At 35.8% G+C, this 20,505-nt stretch overlaps 2 protein-coding genes across 2 annotated transcripts; both read left to right on the top strand.

The window, feature by feature from the left end:
- Positions 1 to 7,882: 7,882 nt before the first annotated feature.
- Positions 7,883 to 8,860, top strand: LOC130620229 (tigger transposable element-derived protein 1-like). Its single transcript, XM_057436395.1, has one exon. The coding sequence runs from the start codon at positions 7,883 to 7,885 to the stop codon at positions 8,858 to 8,860; it is 978 nt and encodes a 325-aa protein (XP_057292378.1).
- Positions 8,861 to 19,551: 10,691 nt separating this feature from the next.
- Positions 19,552 to 20,133, top strand: LOC130620063 (uncharacterized). The gene has a single exon (XM_057436394.1). The coding sequence runs from the start codon at positions 19,552 to 19,554 to the stop codon at positions 20,131 to 20,133; it is 582 nt and encodes a 193-aa protein (XP_057292377.1).
- Positions 20,134 to 20,505: the final 372 nt, after the last annotated feature.

The raw sequence follows: 20,505 nt of genomic DNA, 5'->3' as shown, positions 1-20,505 counted from the left end.
AGGAGCCAACTGTATCATGAAATTAAAGAATTTGACCATCAACCTCTTAAACTGTGACACAGATAAGCCTGTCAAGAATTTTTTAGATATAACTTCCTCTTTCTCCTTGCTTCCTCACATCACCTTTTCTTCTAGGATAACTAACTCCTCCAGTACTCTTATAGATAATATATTCTCTGACACCATGACTGGTATTATCTGTACTACTACGACCACTTGCCTCAATTCGTTATAAAACAGTATATTCTCCTTCTAATGTTAAGACTAGTGTCAGAGATTGAAAAAAATTTTGATCAGCAAAATTTTATTCTTGATATTTTTGATACAAACTGGGAACAAACTCTTGAAAAAAATTCTGGCAATGTAGACCTCTCCTTCGACAAATTCTTTAACAGGGTTGAGGTCCTCCTGGATCAGTATGCACCTATAAAAGCACTAAGCGTCAACATAAACGTGATTGAAATCCTTGGATCACTTAGTCTATTCAACAACGCGATCGTCTTTATAAATCCTCTATAAAGGCTAAAAATCCTTTCAATAAACGTTATAAGCAGTATAAAAACTTAATTGTAACTTTGTGCAAGCAGAGCAAGAAAATACTTTATGCAAGCTATTTCAGTGATAACCTTGGCAATATTTACAAGGTGTGGCAAGGCATCAATTCTATCATATCTACTAAAAAGTCTAAATCTTTTTTTCCTACCTGTCTCAATCTTCATAATACTAATGTCACTGATCCTTCTGTAATCTCCAATTCCTTCGATGATTATTTTTCTTTTATTGCTGATACCATACAATCTAAAATTTCTTTTTCTTCAAAAGCCCTTCTCTCATTTTCTTCAAAACATAAATTTCAATTCGTTTTTCTCTCACCAACTGGACACTGATGAATTAGCCTCATGTATTGCCTCGTTAAATTGCCATAAAGAATCTGGTCCTTTTGGTATTCCTAGTCAATTATTGGCTCTTCTCAAATTTAAATTTGCCAAGTCACTCTCAATTCTGATCAATCTTTCTTTCTCTTCTGGTGTATTTCCATCCCAATTAAAAATTGCCAATGTTTTTTCTGTATTTAAAAAAGGATTCAAACTTGACTGTACAAATTACACACCGATCTCTTTGCTATCTAATTTGATAAAGTTTTTCAAAAACTGATCTACAAACAATCTACAACATAATATTTTGTACTCTCAACAGTTTGGATTTAGGCAAAAACACTCCACAGCATACGAACATCTTAAGAACATATGCCAAAATAAGAATTTGCACGGATCTTATAAACCAATATTTTCATTTAATATCAAAATCAGGTAAATATGTAATGCAATACAATTCGGGTAACTACTTTTGTAATTAGTAATTTTGGTGGTGGTGGTGGTGTTGCTTAACATTGTTTTATGTATATAATTAAAATCATGGCAGTTTATACAATGCAAAACACATTTTTTTTTATACTCCTACGATACATTCAAAAACGCACATCTAATTGGGTAAATGTCGGAACTATGTTCTCGCCTATTTCACCCAATCAGACTTATTAGTAAAAAAATAATTTTTTACAGCACCCTTGCAGGCTAATGTTATGAAAACACTTTCGGAACATACCAAGGTGATTTTTCTTACTTGACATAAGCATCTTCAAACGCGGTTCAAATTCTCTTTTTCTATGTTCCAGGATGTGTCTGTATATCAGAATGACACATACTTCGGTATTGTCATGGAGAAGCATGGTGACATCAGCCTCAGCTATAATTCCTTTATGTTGGAAGCTACTCGCCCGGATGAACCCAATTAACCTTTTCTTTCTAGGTGAGTACATAGCAACGACTTTACTAATATTTGGAAGAAAGCAGTCGAAATTATCTAGTTCATTTGTTTGATCAGCAGATAAATTGGAAGCTAATGGCGCACGGAAAAGAGAAAAGTATTTAAAGTTATCGCATTTTTTTGGTCCTAAATGTTGTACTTGTGACTTTTATTTATATTTATACAAGAAAACCTGCCAATATGCCGGCATATAATCTAGTCGACGAATTAATGGAACACATTAAGAAGGTTACTCATTTTTAAATTCCCTTCCAATATTTTTTGTGACGTTAGGGATGCTGCTTGTGGTCGCTTGACAATATTTAATGGGAGCAGGGGTGGTGAACCCGCTATATAGTTTATATATCAGTGGAAGGAAGCGCAGGACAGGGAATGGCTTAGGTCACATGTCCGAGAAGAATACAAGAAGGAAATTGACAGTGGAAATCGACTAACGTATCAAGAGGGAAAAAGAGATAAGTTGGTGCCAGTATTCATACCGCCGGACCAGATATCAGCGCAGGCTGGCACAGTCTTATGTCGACGTGCAAAAAAGTGACATTATTCCCAAAATAAATAGGACAATAAATCGGCATAGGGTTTCGTCCCTAATCGGAGCCCTCGGTCTTCCTCAACATGAACAAGAGCTGGCCTTCGAACATCTACAATCCTGGCCAAAATTGGTTGAGAAAAGGCCAAACACATGTGGATTTATTATCTTTATTATCATTATTTTTGTTTCTGTCGTCCCATGTGTAGAGATTCTCTGTTTTGTTGACATAAACTAGCCAGCAAAATTGTGGTATGTGTATACTAAAACAGTGCAGGTTTTCACTTATAGAATAGTAGCTAGTTTCCAGTCCCCCACTCCCCCATTTCAATGTTGAAGTCATTGTCACATTGTCACAGTTTGAAAAATGCAGTTGGCCACTCAACCCACAGCCAGCCATTGGCTTAAATATTGAAATGGGGGGAGAGGGGGGCTTGCATCTTTGTTTATCTTATAAGCTTATGTTGCATTGGAAATTTTATCAACAATTTTGGCCAGGATTGTAGGTCATAGTGGTGACATCAATCGCATTATTTACCAGGCACCGCCAGCAGAGAAGCAGTTAGCTAGTACTGGAAGATACTTAGCGATGATTGACAAACAAAAAATTGCAAATCAACAATCGGACTTGCATGGTTCTAAAATTAATACTGGAGACACGAAGAAGCCAAATGTTGAAGTGCGAGTTAAAACCTTGAGAGTAGGCACTGATAAAAATTGTACTAAACATGTAAAAGTACCAGATGCTCTAATTTAAAACTCAGAATGACGAAAAAGTTTAGGTGCATGAATAAATATACATTGCAAAGAAAAGGTAATTTGATTTCAAAGTACACAGTCGTCATGGTTATTTGTTTTTATTGATAATAAGCCATATAACTATTTCGGAATCTTGAGTGGACGTGTTACCATCACAGTGTCCAGAGAGTTGTAGCCTAAAATTTGGAGGCATATAATATGAGTAATCCAGACCAATACTTATACAACACCTAAATATTATCTTTATAGATCGCAGTATTTCGTTAAAAGATGATGTTAATGGTTCAGATGACGAGGATGAAGATTTCGACATTATTGGCGATCATAGTGTTAATGAAAGCACTGATGAAAGTTTTGAAGAAGAAAAAAAAAACGGTGAAAACGCCAGAGAGGCAACACATTCCACAAAAACCCTGCGTTAAACGTCAAAAGTTTGGAAGAACATTAAATTACCCAAAATATTGCTAGGAATGTTTCTCGAGTATTATGGGTTGTGGCGGTTTTAACATTAATCTTTATGCCGGTCGATCTAATCCTTTACCCACCGCAAAAAACGGTTATTAAGGGTCTGTAATAGAGACTTGGGGCGTAATTGAAAGAAATTGCCCTCATTGTGTGGTTAGGGTTTGTTAAATTTATTACTAGAACGAACATTTAACGTAAAAGGAGTGAAGGTATACTTTTATGTTTAGTATTCTTAAGGCGTAACTCTACCTTTCCTATTTTGTACTTTAGGTAGGTGTGTGACTAAGCCGTACTCTCCGCTTGTTTGCGCACTTTAAGCGTGTATATCGTTATATCTTTGTTTAGTGTCTGGACAATGGCTTACAATTACGCATTGCATCAGAGAGGTACTTCTGAAGTCATTTGTGTATTAATTTAGACCTATTAAATTAGGTTACTATGGTGAGTAACTCTTGTTCCGCTAACTTACCCGAAATAAATGTGATTACAGAAATTGAACAACCGGTTCCTGCTGAAGTTAACGTTTGTCGAAAAAGAAATACCAACGATGTAGAAAGAAAAAATGACTCTGGAATAGAGGAAAATGAAAGTAATAAAGAGGTGGAAAGTGTGGTAAGACATAATTCGAGTGATGGACGTATTACAGGAAATTTCTGTCTAGTAATGTTTTTAACCTATCTAAAAGAGTATTTTCGGAGGCCGAAATTTCAGTTTTATTAAGAGGGCTTAAATTTTCATCCACTCCAAAGGAACTTGATAGAGCTCAATTAAAACAATGCATTCGGTATTTTCGGGAGAAAGAGGGTGAAGAAATTTCTAAATGCTTTAGGGTACCTTCTAAGTTTCATCCCAAAAACGTTGATAGTGCTATTGAGATCTATCTAAGTGTTCTTGAGGAGAAGTAAATGTCTATAAAAGCTGAGAAATCAAATTATAGTAATATTTCAATAGCAGAACAAGAAGCGCTTAGAAATCTGCGTTCTGACATGTCTATCGTTATCAAACCAGCTGATAAAGGATCTGGGGTAGTCGTGTGGGATAGGGAAGATTATCTTAAGGAGGCGGTGAGTCAATTATCCAATGAGAACGTGTACGAAAAGTTTAGCCAAGATCCTTTTTATTTTGTTCTTCGCTTTTAATTTGACTGGGGTAATAAGTGAAGTCGTCACTCTCCAAAGACAAGACTACAAAATAAAGTAAGAATAGTCAAACACCCCCTTGCTGATATAAACCTAAGTTGTGGTCCTAACTGCAATTTACCTAACCTCTTCAAGGAAAAGGATGTAAGGGACCACTGCTCTGTCGTTGAAATGAAACCACTTACCATGCACTTGGTTGTAAGCAACAGTAGTGTAATGGCGATTGTTTAAATTTCCAGAGTGGTTAATTGCAGCCCTTAAGTTGTAGTGCTTGCGACAAGAGACTTTACTGTCTACAGTGATAGGTATAGAAACGTTGCCTGGGTAAGATGAGACTTTACTGTCTACAGTGATAGGTATAGAAACGGTGCCCGGGTAAGATGTGACATGAGAACAAACCTTCGACACAAGACCCATAGGCAAATCACTTTAATTGCAGAAACAAAATTGAACTGCACTCTGCGACCTCTTTTTCAACTATTGCATTTTGGTAACTATTGCAGTAGTGACAGAAGAACGAGTTAACACCTGACAATTCTTCGCTCTCCAAAAAGTTATCTACTGAAGATTGTAAAGTTAATGTCAAAGGCAGTTGAAGAAATGGACTTACTTGCTCAGAGGTGCTAATATTATTGCAAGCGCTGCAAGTAGTACAGACTTTCACACAAGTGTTAAATAATCTATAAAAAAGGAAAGGCTAAAGACAACTCTGGTACGAGATACTCAAGAATCTCTAGGATGAAGAAGGGTTCACTGGAATCTTGGAGGAGGAAAATTTGCGTAGAATACTTACAAAACTTTTACCTATCGCCATATTGGAGTCATTTGCAGAGATAACTGTGGCGACTGGGGGTAACACGTAAAAACATTGCAAGATGGAATTGATGTAACATGTGTTAAGCTTTCGCGGGATCACAAAAAACCCTGATAGAATTGTTTGGAACTTTTTGTTAAACAAGGTTCAAACTAAAACAAATACACAGAAAATATGAAATACAAAGAAAAACACAACGCCTAAATTTTAAATGAATAATAACTAAATAAATAACAAACATATACCAACTATTCTTTACAGGGCTTGACGGGATGAACATTGTGAGTGTATAACTTTCTTGAACTTCTTTAACTGACGCAAATTTATTTGAAATTTGATAAAACAAAACTTTGTAACTTTTGTATTTGAAATTTGATTTAAACTTGTTACTGTCTTTTTACGCGGGAATAAATAAGGAAACGTGAAAAAACTACATATATAAATTCTATCAATGAAAATAGCACACTTGAGACACGAACATAAAACACAAGTTAATTACGCTATACACCATAAAAGAACAATAAAACATGCACATAACAAACATATTGAACACGAAACGAATGTATAGTATTATATAACACGAAATCAACACAAATCCATTGTTAACTGTACATTGCCCCCAGACAAATGAAAATTTTTGATTGATAATTGATATCGATAATCAATATTTTGAGATTTGTCTTAATGAATATAATTTAACATCGCTTTTGCTTTCAACGCAGCTTCATGCAATTCAGTTTGCACTTGATTAGTCGATTCGCTTGAGTTTCGATATCTAACAACAGCAGTTTTTATACGACCATCGTTCCCAAATTCAACATCAACTACTAAACCATACATATATTGTCCTGACAAATTTTCTGCTTTTAGGAATAGGACAATGTCGCCAATTTTGATATTAAGATCATTTCGAAACCATTTTGGTTGTTTCATTAGTTTAGGTACATAGGTTTTTAACCAATATTTGAACCATGCATTGAATATCCTACGGTTTTGATCAATAAATTTCCAAGGCTTAACAGTTGAGGCAATAGGACCAACTGGTGACCTGTCATTGTTGCGGCCGAGGTGTAAACGATTAGGTGTTATTAGATCAGCATTTTCAAAATCAGCTGTGACATCTACAATAGCTAATGGGAGATCATTAATACAATTGGCTATTTCTGTACCCAGAGTCTCCCACTGTAGTATAAAAAGTCTCTCATTTGAATTTGATTTTAATATAGATTCTTTAACTTGTTTAATTTTTCTTTCTACTTTACCATGCATAGTGTCCCCCAACAGGGCATGTCTCGAATTTAATTCCCATTTTTTTTTAATTCCACCCTTTAAATCCATAAACGTGATTTTCATGTTTTTCCATCCACTCACTAATTTGCTTCCTTCGTCTGGTAAAAGGATTTTTAGATATCCAACCTTACATGAAAACCGAATAAACGCTTGGATTGAACCTGAGGTGCTGTAAGCTTCCATGACTTTTATGTTTATGGCTGATGTTGTGGTACAAAGAACGCCGCCCTCCAAAGAACGCCGCACCTTAGATGCGGCGTTTATTAGAAAAAAACCATTTTAATAGGGAAAGTAAAAAAAGTTGGTATTTATATGAATTTGATCTGTTTTCTTTCACAAAATTCTTCTACATCTAATGACAAACACGAATATTTAGTTTTACGCTTTAACAGTTCACCGTGAAGAATTTTAGCATAACTTTTGCTAGATGTAAAACAAATGAACTTTGCAGGTACACTCAAACCAATCTCTCGTTTTCGTTTCCCAGTAACTGTCGCATTTACATGATTATCTCCAATTTCAATAAAAAACGATATCAGCTTTGACAACTCTATTGGCAAATGTCCCACTAAGGTTTCGTTGCCGTCCATGAGTTTGTACGTTCCAATTGCATTCTTGTCCAGTTCTTGAGCCTCTACTCTCTTGTCTTCTTTGCAAACCAAAGATTCTCCTATAATGGGTGTCCATATATTTTTATAAACATGATGTCCGCGAATATTTGTAGAGAATTTAATGATGAAATACATTTCAAATGTTTTAGGAATCACTCGAGCCATGTTCTTCTCAAATCTCTGACTTCCACGTGTAGCTATCATATATTTCGTATGAGCGTGCAATCAACGATTGATAAAAATAGAACTTTTTCTTATAGAGAAAAAATTCTATTCAAAATCATTTTCCGCGCTTTTGATCTCGTCGAAAATAACACTCCCTTGGATTGTTAATAGTGTTTAAAGAAAAAGTTGACACCAGTAAACAATACTACAAGATAATTGCTCCCAATCTGTATATATCAACCTTACACACTTTTATGTTTGTAAGTGAAAGTTCATTAGAAAAATGTCGCACAACGAGGAGAAGCAGTTAATATCCCATAAAGGGGAAAAAAGAAGAAGCTTTACCTTTGAATTTAAGACAACAGTTGTTGATCATGCAATTAGTACATCAAATCGCGAAGCAGGAAGAAAGTACGGTGTCGATGAAAAAAGAGTAAGAGAATGGAGAGCTAATGTGGAGAAGTTGAAACAAGGAGCAGCGAAAAGATTCAAACTAGAAGGAGGAGGTTGCAAAATCAAGAATCTTGATTTAGAAGAAGATCTGCTCGAATGGATACATGATAGGAGAGCTAATTCTTTGCGTGTTTCGAGAAAACTGATAATGAGAAAAGCAAAAGCAATGCACGATGAAAAAGCTGGAGAGGACACTGTTGCAAAAAATAGTTTCCAGGCTAGTCGAGGTTGGTTGGAAAAGTTCATGAAACGAAATTGTCTTTCATTACGTCGTAGAACGACAACAGTTCAAAAGGATCCAGCGTATCTTGTGGACAGGTTGGTGCAGTATGTAGTACATGTCCGCCGAATGTCAAAGAAATACCAATTCAACGCCGGTTCGATTCTTGCAATGGACGAGACTGCTGTTTGGGCGGATATGACAGCACCTACAACGGTGTCACAGCGTGGCGAACGAGAAATTATGCTTAAATCGACTGGTCATGAAAATGTCAGAATTTCTGTATGCTTGACAGCAAAGGCAGACGGAAGTAAATTTAAACCATTTATTGTTTTTGGTGGTGCAAAACGCGAATGCAAAGAACTAAATACTGAATTCAAAAATAAATGCGTAGTTGTGTCCTCAAAAAATGCATGGATGAACGAGGAACTCACCTTACACTATGTGCAAACAGTTTTAGGAAAGTTTTCCTTTAATCGACGCTTGTTAGCTTGGGATTCATTTGAATGCCACATGATGGATTCCGTGAAACAAGAATTGTCAAAAGGCAGAATTGAGAATGTCATAATTCTCATAAGGCTGCACTAAATATATACAGGCACCAGATGTCCCATGGAATAAACCATTTAAGAGTCGGATGATCGATCTTTATAACGAATGGATGGTTGAAGGTGTTCAACAGTTCACAAAAAGAGGAAACCAGAAACCTCCATCGCGACGAAAGCTAGTGCAATGGGTTTTAGACGCATGGAATGGCTTGAGCACGGAAATGATTATCAAATCTTTCAAGTGGTTTAAATTTAGCTCTTGATGGATCAGAGGATGGACAAATCCATTGTTTTAAAGAAGGATCGTCCTGTTCATCTGGTGCTACCTTGATGAAAAAAGCAACTGAGGCATTGGAAGAAGACCAATCTTCTGACAACCCATTTGAAATTTACGATTGTGATGTAAATGAAAGCTATGAGTCCTTTCATGTTATCGACGAAGACTCGGACGGCGATAGCGACATTGACATTGTTTAATAGACTTTTCATAGTTTAATTCTTTTGTTATCTATATTTAATCTTAAAGAAAATACTTAACGTCAACTTCTGCTTTTTGTCTCACTCATGGTTTTGTAATAAACGCCGCCCTGCAAAGAACGCCACCCTCTAAAGAACGCCGCACCTAAAAATTGCATTTTGTAAAGAACGCCGCGGCGTTCTTTAGAGGAAATACGGTATACTATAAGCAATAGGTGAATACTTATCAACAATTGGTGCAAAAAATGTGGAACTTGTCAAATGTAACATAACATCTGTCATAGTGGACTTCTGATCTGGTAGAATACGTTTTATATAATACAGTATATTGTTGTTTTCTTTTGATATTTTAGCATAAGCATCTTTTTTTGTGAATTTCTTAACTTCAGCAGTTGCTTTTTTCCAAAAGTACTCTCTGGCAGTCTTCAAGTCATCACTAGGCAAGATAATTGCTTCCACTTCAGAGATGGACTTATTTGATTTTGTAATAAAACATTTATTTTTACAGTTACTGATAAATCTGTAAATAAGTCCAAGTAATCGGATAACTTGACTGAATCTATGTTTCAATGGATCGATAACGTAATTTGACAATTCGTACCTGGATATTACCTCGTCAGATATTTTTCTTAACCTGTGAAAACAAGTATATCTGGTGATTCTTCATGGTGTGCAATTTCTTTTATTGTTTCGGATAAATTTGTATGCAGGAAATTTTGATACGTCTGACTTCATCCACTCGAATCCTTCTATCCATGTAGATCCTGGACTGACATCTAAGATTTCCAGCAATTTATTCATGTTATTAGTACCTATAGCAAGTATGTCATTTAAACTTGTTCCACTGTCAGTGGGTTGTGACGCGTCAAACACAAGTCGACATGGTGTTGTAAACAATTTTCCCCATACCGCACGCCAGGGAATGAAGTTATAGAGTTGATGGTGTTTTAATGACTGTTGTTGTGTCGGTGTAAGGTTGTGCACAAACTCCACAAATCCAAGTGATTGCATTTTCTTTTCTGAATTGATAACATCTTCCTTATCTTTAACAGATTTGTTAAGCTTTCTGAGTTGAGTGTAGTAATCTTTCAATGCTTTTTTCTTGTTTGGAGCAAGTTTCACTGCAGGATTATGAATGAATGGTAGTCTGGCTATTGTGAGGTTACTTGACTCATCTCCTGAAACCGACCGATCTATTAATTCCTGTTCCACTTCTTCCTTTAAGCTTAGAATTTCAATTTTCTCCCCATTTTTGCATTTCTGACATGATCTACAATCAATCAACACGTCTATATTTGATTTCTGAACCAACTTCTTCTACCTGATCGAATATTTTCATTTTTCCGGACGATGTAGGTTTCGGGACTTTCATGATTTTCTACTGACAGCTGGTGTACAAATTGATGACTGTCTTTTAGAATTCCTATATCTGGGTTGACTTGATAGCCCATTTTATATAGACTATACTGCTGGCTAGGGTACGATTGTTGGCTGATAATGGATCGATTATGATGATGAAATTTGTCTATTTCTGTAAACACAGAATGTGGTCCTCCTACTACTCCTCTGCCACCGAATGCATTCAAAAAGGAGATCGATAAACTGTCAAACCTGAAGGCATCTGAAATACTATTTCGGGATAATATCGCAGGTATTTGATTCCAATCATAAAGTCGGTTTGACCTCCTACGGACTCTGGTAACTGTGGTAGATTTTCTATCTGCCTCCATGATTGCGATAATGGTTTTGAATGCCGTCTGACACTTTCACTCTCAGAGGATACAAGGGAAAGTCACTTGTGATACGGTCTATGCAAACTCCTGTCATGACTGCTTGTCTTCCATCATGTAGTGGTAACGTTACGCTGTAGATGGCATGTGGTGATTCAGTTTTTAAATTGCCAACTCCTCCAAGTGTAACTGGACCAGCTCTTTCTTGAGTGTCATTTATTCTTTTAGTTGCTTCATGTCTGCATACGAAATCTCCACATCCATTATCAAAGAATATGGTGTACGTCTCATTTTGTATCTTGATTGTTTGGAGTATGTAGACGCATGTTCAGTGATATCTACAGAGTTGGATTTCGCATTACCTTTCAGTGATACGTAAGCTGATTGGGTATGAAATGACAGCTTGATGTTCTTTGCGAATTCAGGCAAAGGTACTTTTTGTTTAAGGATGCATCTGTCTTTGTACTTCTGAAGAGCATCTTGATTCGTTTCACAGTGGTCTTGACATACCAAAACGTGTTTCTTTACCGTGTGTTTGTCGTGGTGAGAATGAGGACATACGAAATTGCGTTGACACTTTCCTTGTGAATGTTTACCTGTTGACTGTAATGCTTCTGGAAAAAGACATTGAATACATAAACCTTTAGCCTTAATAGTGTGGAATATCTCTGAGGGAGTCATTTCAGCAAACCTTTGACATGAAAAGTACTGAATAATTTTAGTACCATTTGGACCATTGGTTGCAATATGAGTACTAGAAGATTCATTACAGATGTGACATATGGGGGCTTTATCGCTTTGCCTATCATTTATATGGTAACTTTTGTACTTATCTCTCGAATCATTGCGATAATTTTTTTTTATCTTTTTTGTACTCAGGAGCCTGATGCCTAGTAACCAAAGCCTTCTCTTGTTGTATCCTTAATTCCTTCTCAAGAAATAAAATCAATCTCTCCCACTTTTCAGGTTCTTGTAAACTTTCCTCATAGATAGAAGAAAACCACCTAGTAACTCTCGCATCTCCCATAATATGGTAAATCATATTCAAACCATCACCAAAATAAAGCCTATTTTGAATATTATGAACTTTGGACAGAGAAAGAATATCCTGGAGTAATGTAATAAGTTTTGATAAACAGTATTGCAACGTATTGTGACTTTTTAATTTCCATAGCGGACCAAATTTCTTAACATCTTCGAGTTTCTTTTGAAGAATTGTTTTGGAATCACCATATGCTCCTTTTAATCCAATCCAAATGTCCTCAATATTTTCAAGACCTTTCACTAAAGACAGCGCAGGTTCGTCAAGATGATTATTTTTAAGTAAGTCTGGTAACAATTTTGAAGGTGTTGTTTTTTAATAAAGCTCCTCAAACATGGATTGAAATGAATAAATATCAAGCTTCGATTCATAACCTCTGAATTTCTCCAATTTTATAATAAGATTTGACGAAATAAAAAATTTCTCTTTGGATAACTTCCTGGTTTGAATTTCAGTTTTAAGATTTTCGACATATTCCTTCTTTTGAAAATTTAATTTTTCATAAGCTTCCATTATCGTTTGCAAAACACTTTCCTTATCTGGATATTTAGACGGGAGAGTGTCCAACAAATACTGGATTTTCTTTGCTAATTTTTCACATTGACAAAGTTTAAGTTGTAAATTTGATTCCTATTTAACTATTTCATCGTTTGTGTCTTTGTTGACTTGAAAATCTTTTGAAAGTTCATTTATCATGCGAAAAATTTCATTGATGACAAAACCAGTAGTTTCAATTTTTTGTTTCGTAATTTCAAAATGATGTTTTTCGTTTGAAATTTCTTTATTGGTAAAATCCGCTTTCTCTTTTGCTCTAATTGATTTTCTCACATCTTTGGCAAACTTTATATAAGTTTTGATGTTAGCAAAAGACATTTCGACGTTTTTGGCAAATTCTGCTTTGAATTTAGTTTTACCAATATTTAATTTGATTTGATTAGAAAGCGAACGCAAATTTGACCTTTTAATCTCGATTTTTTTAACACAAACATCAATATCTGAAATAACAGCGGCAAATGAGTCGATTTCATTCTCCTCAACAAAATCGTTTATGGCGGCAAGTAAAGCATTAATTTTGACAATTTTATCGTTTGCCATATCTAAATCATCAACACTGATGTTTTGAAGTAAATTTGAAAGTTCGTTTATTGATTCGTCACACACTGATGCGATTTCCTTTTGGGTTTTTTTGCCCGTATTGTGCAAAAGTTTATAATCAATTCTGGATTGGACTCTTTTACTCATGAATTTTTTGAAGTAAGGTTCCAAGTTTTGTAGGTTTGGGTTATAGTTGTTTGAATGTTAAGTTTTCGCGGGATCACAAAAAACCCTGATAGAATTGTTTGAAACTTTTTGTTAAACAAGGTTCAAACTAAAACAAATACACAGAAAATATGAAATACAAAGAAAAACACAACGCCTAAATTTGAAATGAATAATAACTAAATAAATAACAAACATATACCAACTATTCTTTACAGGGCTTGACAGGATGAACATTGTGGGTGTATAACTTTCTTGAACTTCTTTAACTGACGAAATTTATTTGAAATTTGATAAAACAAAACTTTGTAACTTTTGTATTTGAAACTTGATTTTAACTTGTTACTTTGTCTTTTTGAGCGAAAATAGCATACTTGAGAGACGAAAATAAAACACAAGTTAATTACGCAATACATTATAAAAGAACAATAAAACATGCACATAACAAACATATTGGACACGAAACGAACGTATAGTATCATTTAACACGAAATCAACACAACTCCAGTGTTAACTGTACAACATGTGATGCCCAAATTTAGCAAGCTGCTGTTGCTGACTAGTGATTCTTGTGCAGGCAAGGTTGTGGAGCTCTTTGTTACGCCCTGGTGCTTCTTGTCCTTAAAGCTCGTGGTTGAAGTTGCTTGTGACTTGGATGATTTCTTTGAAAGAGTTGCTATCAATTGAGCGGTATGCTGTGGATGCCTACCAGGATGAATCCAAGACATAGAATCTCGAGATAGCAAGAGAATTCAGAGTGGTACGAAGCCGAGGCGATGGAGGCAGATTCTAACTGTTTCGGAACAAAAAACCCTAGTTCCTACTTCAACAGCAATGAAATGCACAGACCAATTGTTTAATCTCAAGACGGAACATATTGATGAGTATTTATCAACTTTAACTCCATGCCTCCATGTTCTCTTCGCATGGGCAAGTTAATTCAAGGATAATTAGAGTTTTGGTCATGGCAGAAGTTACAAGTACGTCCGGACGAAGTTAAGTTACAGCAAGATTAGGTGGTACTAATAAAGTTAAGTCTAAGTCTGAAAATAATCTCCAACCAGAGGCCAGGTGAAGGATTCCTTGAATCTTTTAACGCTTTTAGGTGGGAAGACGTTTACCAGCTTGAACAAAGGATATTTTATGACATCTAGATGGCTGTAACTAACACACGTAGAACAGTAACTACATTGTGAAAGGGCTAATTTACAATCGCCTAAAATGTGGGAAACATTACTAGAGGGTTTTTTTACAAGGAGTGCAACATTTGTCCTTTTGAATTCCCCACTTGACAAGATTTGTAGGAGAAGGTAGCGTGTCATAGGTTGCGCCGATGAAAAACGAAAATAAACTTTGCGGCAGACAGTAGGAAGAAAGATCGTATTTAATAAACGATCACCACTTAGTCCTGTTACTTTGGACATGAAGCTGAACGGCTCGAGCATAATAGGTGTCTTCCTCATTGTCCTTCACAACATCTGATACAAGTTTGCGGTAAGAATGGGTACCAATTAGTGGGACACTTTTATGGCTGGTGGAAACCATGCATTTTCTTGAACTCGAGTTGACTCTGAGACTCACAGGAGAAGATGACCACTGATCTTAGCAGACTTTAGTACAGAGGATAGGCTTTTTAAAGGTAGAGGGCATGGCGATGAAGCGGAATATAAACTATGTTAGAAATAGAGTGATGGAGTGTCAGGCACTTTCTTATGAAGAAAGAAAGCTTTTGTTCTAGTGAAACAACGTGAGATATCGGAACTTCGTAAACTAAAAAAGCCCAGTTGGAGCAAGTGAAAGCTACATCAAATGAATCAGCTCAATACCATAGAAGTAGTGTAAACGTCAAAATATCGGGGATACCTTATCAAGTTGGAGAAGATGATACCTCTGAACCAAGAAGATAATTTACAAAGAGGTGGCAAGCCACCGCAATGATGAACTGAACCTGTTAGGTCTTTGGAAATAAGCTAGAGGTTGTACTCCTCTAGAGAAAATGCCTCTAAAAGCACAATTCTCCCTTTTTACAAGGAATTAATTAAAAAAAAATCTAAAAAAATAAAAAGGACAAAACACATTTGAAAAGATGAACAGAACTTTAACAAAGGGCAGGTAGGTTTCGACCCATATTTCTGAACCTAAGTACCCTGGATGTCTAGCCGGGTCACCTCGAAGAGGTCCGCGGACGGTCATCAGCAGAAACTAGACATCGTTATCTTCCTAAAGTAAACTTTGACCATTTTCTGTTCAACTGTGCTATTCTTTGTTTTTAACTCAGGTAATGAGTGGAGTCGTTACTCTCCAAAGACAAGATCATGTGTGATCAAACCCTCCTGCTAATGCTTTTTTTTTAGCTGGGGTAATAAGTGGAGTCGTCACTCTCCAAAGACAAGACCTAGTATGATCAAACCCCCTTCCTAACTTAATTTTTATTTGATTTTGTTTTATTTTTGACTGGGGTAATAAGTGGAGTATTCACTCTCCAAAGACAAGACTGAGTGTAGTCAAGCCCCCTTGCTGACTCATTCCGGTTAAAATATTCTTATCTCAGCTCTTCTAAAAAGAAAACATATGACTCGTGACTGTTAATAAGGCGGTCATCACAGAAAATTACTGCTCTATCGTTGCAATGTATCCACCTGTGTACCATTTGGTCGAAGGCTATGGTTGTGGAGTGACCATTATTTAAGTTTCCGCAATGGTTGAGAATAGCCCTTAATTGAAAATTTTTACGAAATTTCACTTCTCCATCTACGGTAAAAGGTATGGAAAGGTTACCAGGGTAAGCAGTAATACGAGAGGCAATTTTTGACACAAGGCCGTTGGCACTGGCTAAACGTTTTAGCTGTAAAATGAGATGGGAACCGCACGGCACTACCTCTTTTTCAACTGGAGCAGTTTGATGAGCGTTGCAAACATGGCAGAAGTAGGCATTGGTGTCTGACAACTCCTCCCTTTCAAAGAAATTATGTAAGGAAGATTGTAACGTAGGGTGCAGAGAAAGTTGGATGCATGGTGCTATAACTTCTGAGGAGCTGGTAATATGACATGAATTGCAAGTGGTTGATGTCTTGATGCCAATACTAAAAAGACTTCCAAGAAATGGAAAGTCTAATGACAGACCAGGTAGGAGATATTCAAGAACCTCGGGGACGTCGTGCTGAGCAAAGACTTTAAATGCACTTCCCTTTGCAGCTGAGATATGATGTTTCATAGCACGCAAAAAATGGGAGGGATCAACTGGACTTCTAGAAACAGCCAAACGTTGAAGAACACCTACAAATGCTTCGCCTAACTTTGATGTTGTTTTGCTGACAGAAATGGCTTCTTTAACTTTTGGAAGGTTATAAAAACATTGTAAGATTGAGTTTGCATAACATGTGTTTCCCAAGTTTTTTAGACCGCTATTCCTAAAATCAGGGTAAGATGGCAACGCGACTGTTGTTTTGGAAGACCTTGTAGCAAGTTTTTCGGGTTTTTTGATTTTACAAGATTTTGTGTGACTTGTGGAAGATTTCTCAGGGGTTTTTGAATTCTTACATTCCATATTTGTAACAGAAGAAACTTCAGGCATGATTGGGGCCTTTTCAGGCTCAACCCAAGTGGTAGAATTTCGAGACATCCAGATGTAAAAAGAAGCACTCATGGATGTTAAAGTTAGGGATTTTAATAGGGAACGTAAAGGCTTGTTAGGGAAGCCAAGGCGACGAAAACAGGTCCTTACTGATTCTGAACAGAAACCCCTTGCACCCACAAGACGTTGTTGTTAAACTCGCCAAAGCCGCGAATTTTAGCCTCTTCGACAAATCACAAATTGATGTTTCCCACCGCGTCGGGTTTTTGAAGTACTCGCCTATTATTGTTCGGTTTAAAAACAAAGTCGACCGCATGAGATTTTTTGGACAAACAAGAAATCTCCTGAAATTAAACGGAGACAACAGTGAGCCATTACGATTTGGAAATGATAATCAGGAAGTTGCAGACACCAGAAAAGTTCAAACCTACACTCCCTACATCCAATTGCAAGATTACTTGACAAAAAACAATGCAGACTTTAAGTACACATATCCAGGCTACGTCGTAAATGGTCAAATGCGCGCCAAAAAAGATGAAAAGGGTAAATTTATCATGATCCGATCAAAATCTGACATTGAAAAGATTGAGTAAGTCTCGCTATTATGTTTGTTTTATAGTATAGTTTGGATACCCTATAACATTATGCAATGACAATTTAGAAACCTTTGTGTCCTTATGGCAAAATACCACCAGTTGCTACGGAATTGGAGACTTTTCAGATGTTCTGGATAGACGCCTTGAGTTTTGGGAGCTGTTTAACAACTATTCAGATGGCTTACCATTTCCTAAGGTTGAAACCCATACAATGGTCAGGTCATCTAATACATACAAAAGAAATACAGATTTGTGAAAAAACCAATTAATGATAAAAATCAAACATTGAAAAGTAACATAAGGTATCTATCTCGTGATGATTTAGAAGATAGGTACAGTTTGATCGTAACTGTTTTCGAAATTGCAACTTGAAACTGAAATACGATGATTCTACGGAATTCTTTACAACCATTGCAAGTGCTACCTTCGCCTTTAAACTATAGTTGACAGCAGTGAAGAAAAAAGTTTTTTATTGTTTTTCAATTTTCAACAGTAGACAAAGTTCTTACAAACAACACCACAATATATCCACTGAAGGATCCTATACGTAAATTACTTAACACTATGACTACAACAATAGTACAGGAAATTTGGAATGCCAGAAATAAATTTAAGTACGAGCATCATAATCCATCCCCAGTAGATATAATAACTAACATAAATGCCAATCTTAAAAACATCATTAAAATAATATATCGCAACAGTAAAAATAATAATAAAATAACTGATTTTATAAACAACTTCACTATAAAAAACGTCATATGTGCTGTAGATACCAATAACACCTTAACTTTCAATATCTAATTACTATATCCTAGGACATCTGTCCTATAAAATAATTTCATAAACGATCCTTAAATATTAAGAACACAACATAAGTTATAGAATAAATCCTCAACATCTCTTATAAATAAACATTCCCTTATTACATGAATACTTAATTTCTTTAACACTTCATCTATTAGGACACCCGTCCCCGACACTTACCAAACCCACCCATCATAATTGGATATCCCTGAGAATGTCCAAAATGAAAGCAGCATGTACGCGCACCGTTGTATAGGCGGCTCGGCACTAGAGAAACGCTTGTAGGGATTACCCCTATTGGTTTCCCGGTCATTTGCTCATAAAGTTTATACCGTATGGGCGCAGTTGAGGCATAAATTGCTAATTTTAGTATATATTCTTTCCTTATATTTATACTTTTCTACAACATTAACTTATCTGAAACATGGTGAAATGGTTCTGCTCGTCATCCCTTTGCTATAATAACTTTCGAACACAAAATTCAAATGGAGAAAAGCTTATATTTTACAGATTGCCAAGGACCAAGGATTTACAAATGGAGTACCAAAAAATTATTAAAACTGCTGGAGTTAATTGGAAAAACGGACACATCTTCCTGATGTTACAGTACCCCAGTCACAAATTCCTATTATTGAGCAAAAATATAATAGAGCAAAAGAAAGACTTGAAAAAACCCAAAGTGCAGCAAATAAAATGAAAGTTAAGGAGCTAAAAAAAAATTTGAATTCATCCAAACACTTCGTACACCATCTAGCGTAAAGAGAAAACCTCCTGCTAAAAGAATATATTCTACGCCAGTACATAAACAACGAGAACCCTCAAAGGGACAGTTATCTGCTAAATCAATATCTAAAGACAAAATAATTGAAGAACTTAAAAAAAAAAATAAACGAATCAAATAATAAAATAAAGAATCTTACCCATGAAAATAAATTACTACAAATTAAAAACCACTACCTGCAATCATTTGTTAATAAACGAAATAAAATAATTCTTGAAAAAACAAAAGTATACCTTCCAAAGTATATATTTTCCTATGACAACTTACAACAGAAATCTAGCAATATAGAATATTTATCTGGTTTGCCCGTTGAAAAATTTGACTTGCTATTTCAAATTGTTTCACCATACTTACACATTATAATATACCCTGACTGTAAAGGAACTGGGGAAAGATCATTAAACAAAGCAACCGAACTTTTATGTGTTTTAACAATTTGTCGTCATTCTCTTCATCTTGGCGTTATGGCTTATATGGCAGGTGTTGGTAAAAGCACAATGTATAGGATATTTGTTGGATGGCTTGTTTTTTTAGAAACAATTTTCAGTCAGTTGGACTTAAAACCAGATGATGGATTTTTATTAAAGAAAATGCCAGATATTTTTGTTCGAACAGGACATGGGCTGACCGACTTAGTTATTGATTGTAGTGGCCTTTTTTTCAGTGACATATATCCTGGTTCAATTAGTGACAGCGCTATAACTAAAGAAACTGCTGTTCTTGAATGGGTGCGACCTGAACATGAACTTATGTCAGATAGAGGTTTTTCCGTACAAGATCATTGTTCCATAAAAGGTGTTTTTTTAAATCGACCTGCCCAAAAAGATACAGATCAATTTTCACCTGCTGATGTTGCTGCAAATTTTGATATTGCATCTACTAGAATTCATGTGGAGAGATTCATTGGACGAGTAAGAGATTGGTCAATTTTAAATGCTGTTTGGCCTTTACAAAGAATGGACTTACGTTCATCAACTTGGCAAGTTCTATGTCACATTGTGAATTTGACAATGCTACCTATTGGTCCAAAGAAATCAAATGTTTAAACCTAATTAATTTAACTTATGGTTCAGTGTTTACAAACCTATATACAAAACCTCATAGCAATGTCGTTCGAACGGTTTTTTAACCTTTTTTATTTCCAAAACCATATCCGATTTCATTTGTAGCACATCTCCTTTAAACCTGGAGTTTTCTGGATCAGCTGGAGTGATTTTAGCATCAGTTACATTGTTTGAGGTTCCAACTCTGGCTGAGGTTAACTTTATTTTTCGTAACGGCATCATAGGTATAGAGCCTTTTCTTGTTCTGCGATGCCATTTCTGCAGTTGCTCAGTGCAAGATAGAGCAAAATTTTTTTCCTTTGTTTCGTGAAAGTTTTTTAAATAGAGAAGCAAGGCCAATGTATGGCAACATAA

Source organism: Hydractinia symbiolongicarpus, chromosome 1 (assembly GCF_029227915.1).
Source record: "Hydractinia symbiolongicarpus strain clone_291-10 chromosome 1, HSymV2.1, whole genome shotgun sequence".
NCBI lineage: Eukaryota > Metazoa > Cnidaria > Hydrozoa > Anthoathecata > Hydractiniidae > Hydractinia > Hydractinia symbiolongicarpus.
Note: the sequence above shows the minus strand (reverse complement) of the source record. Positions and strands in the feature narration are given on the sequence as shown.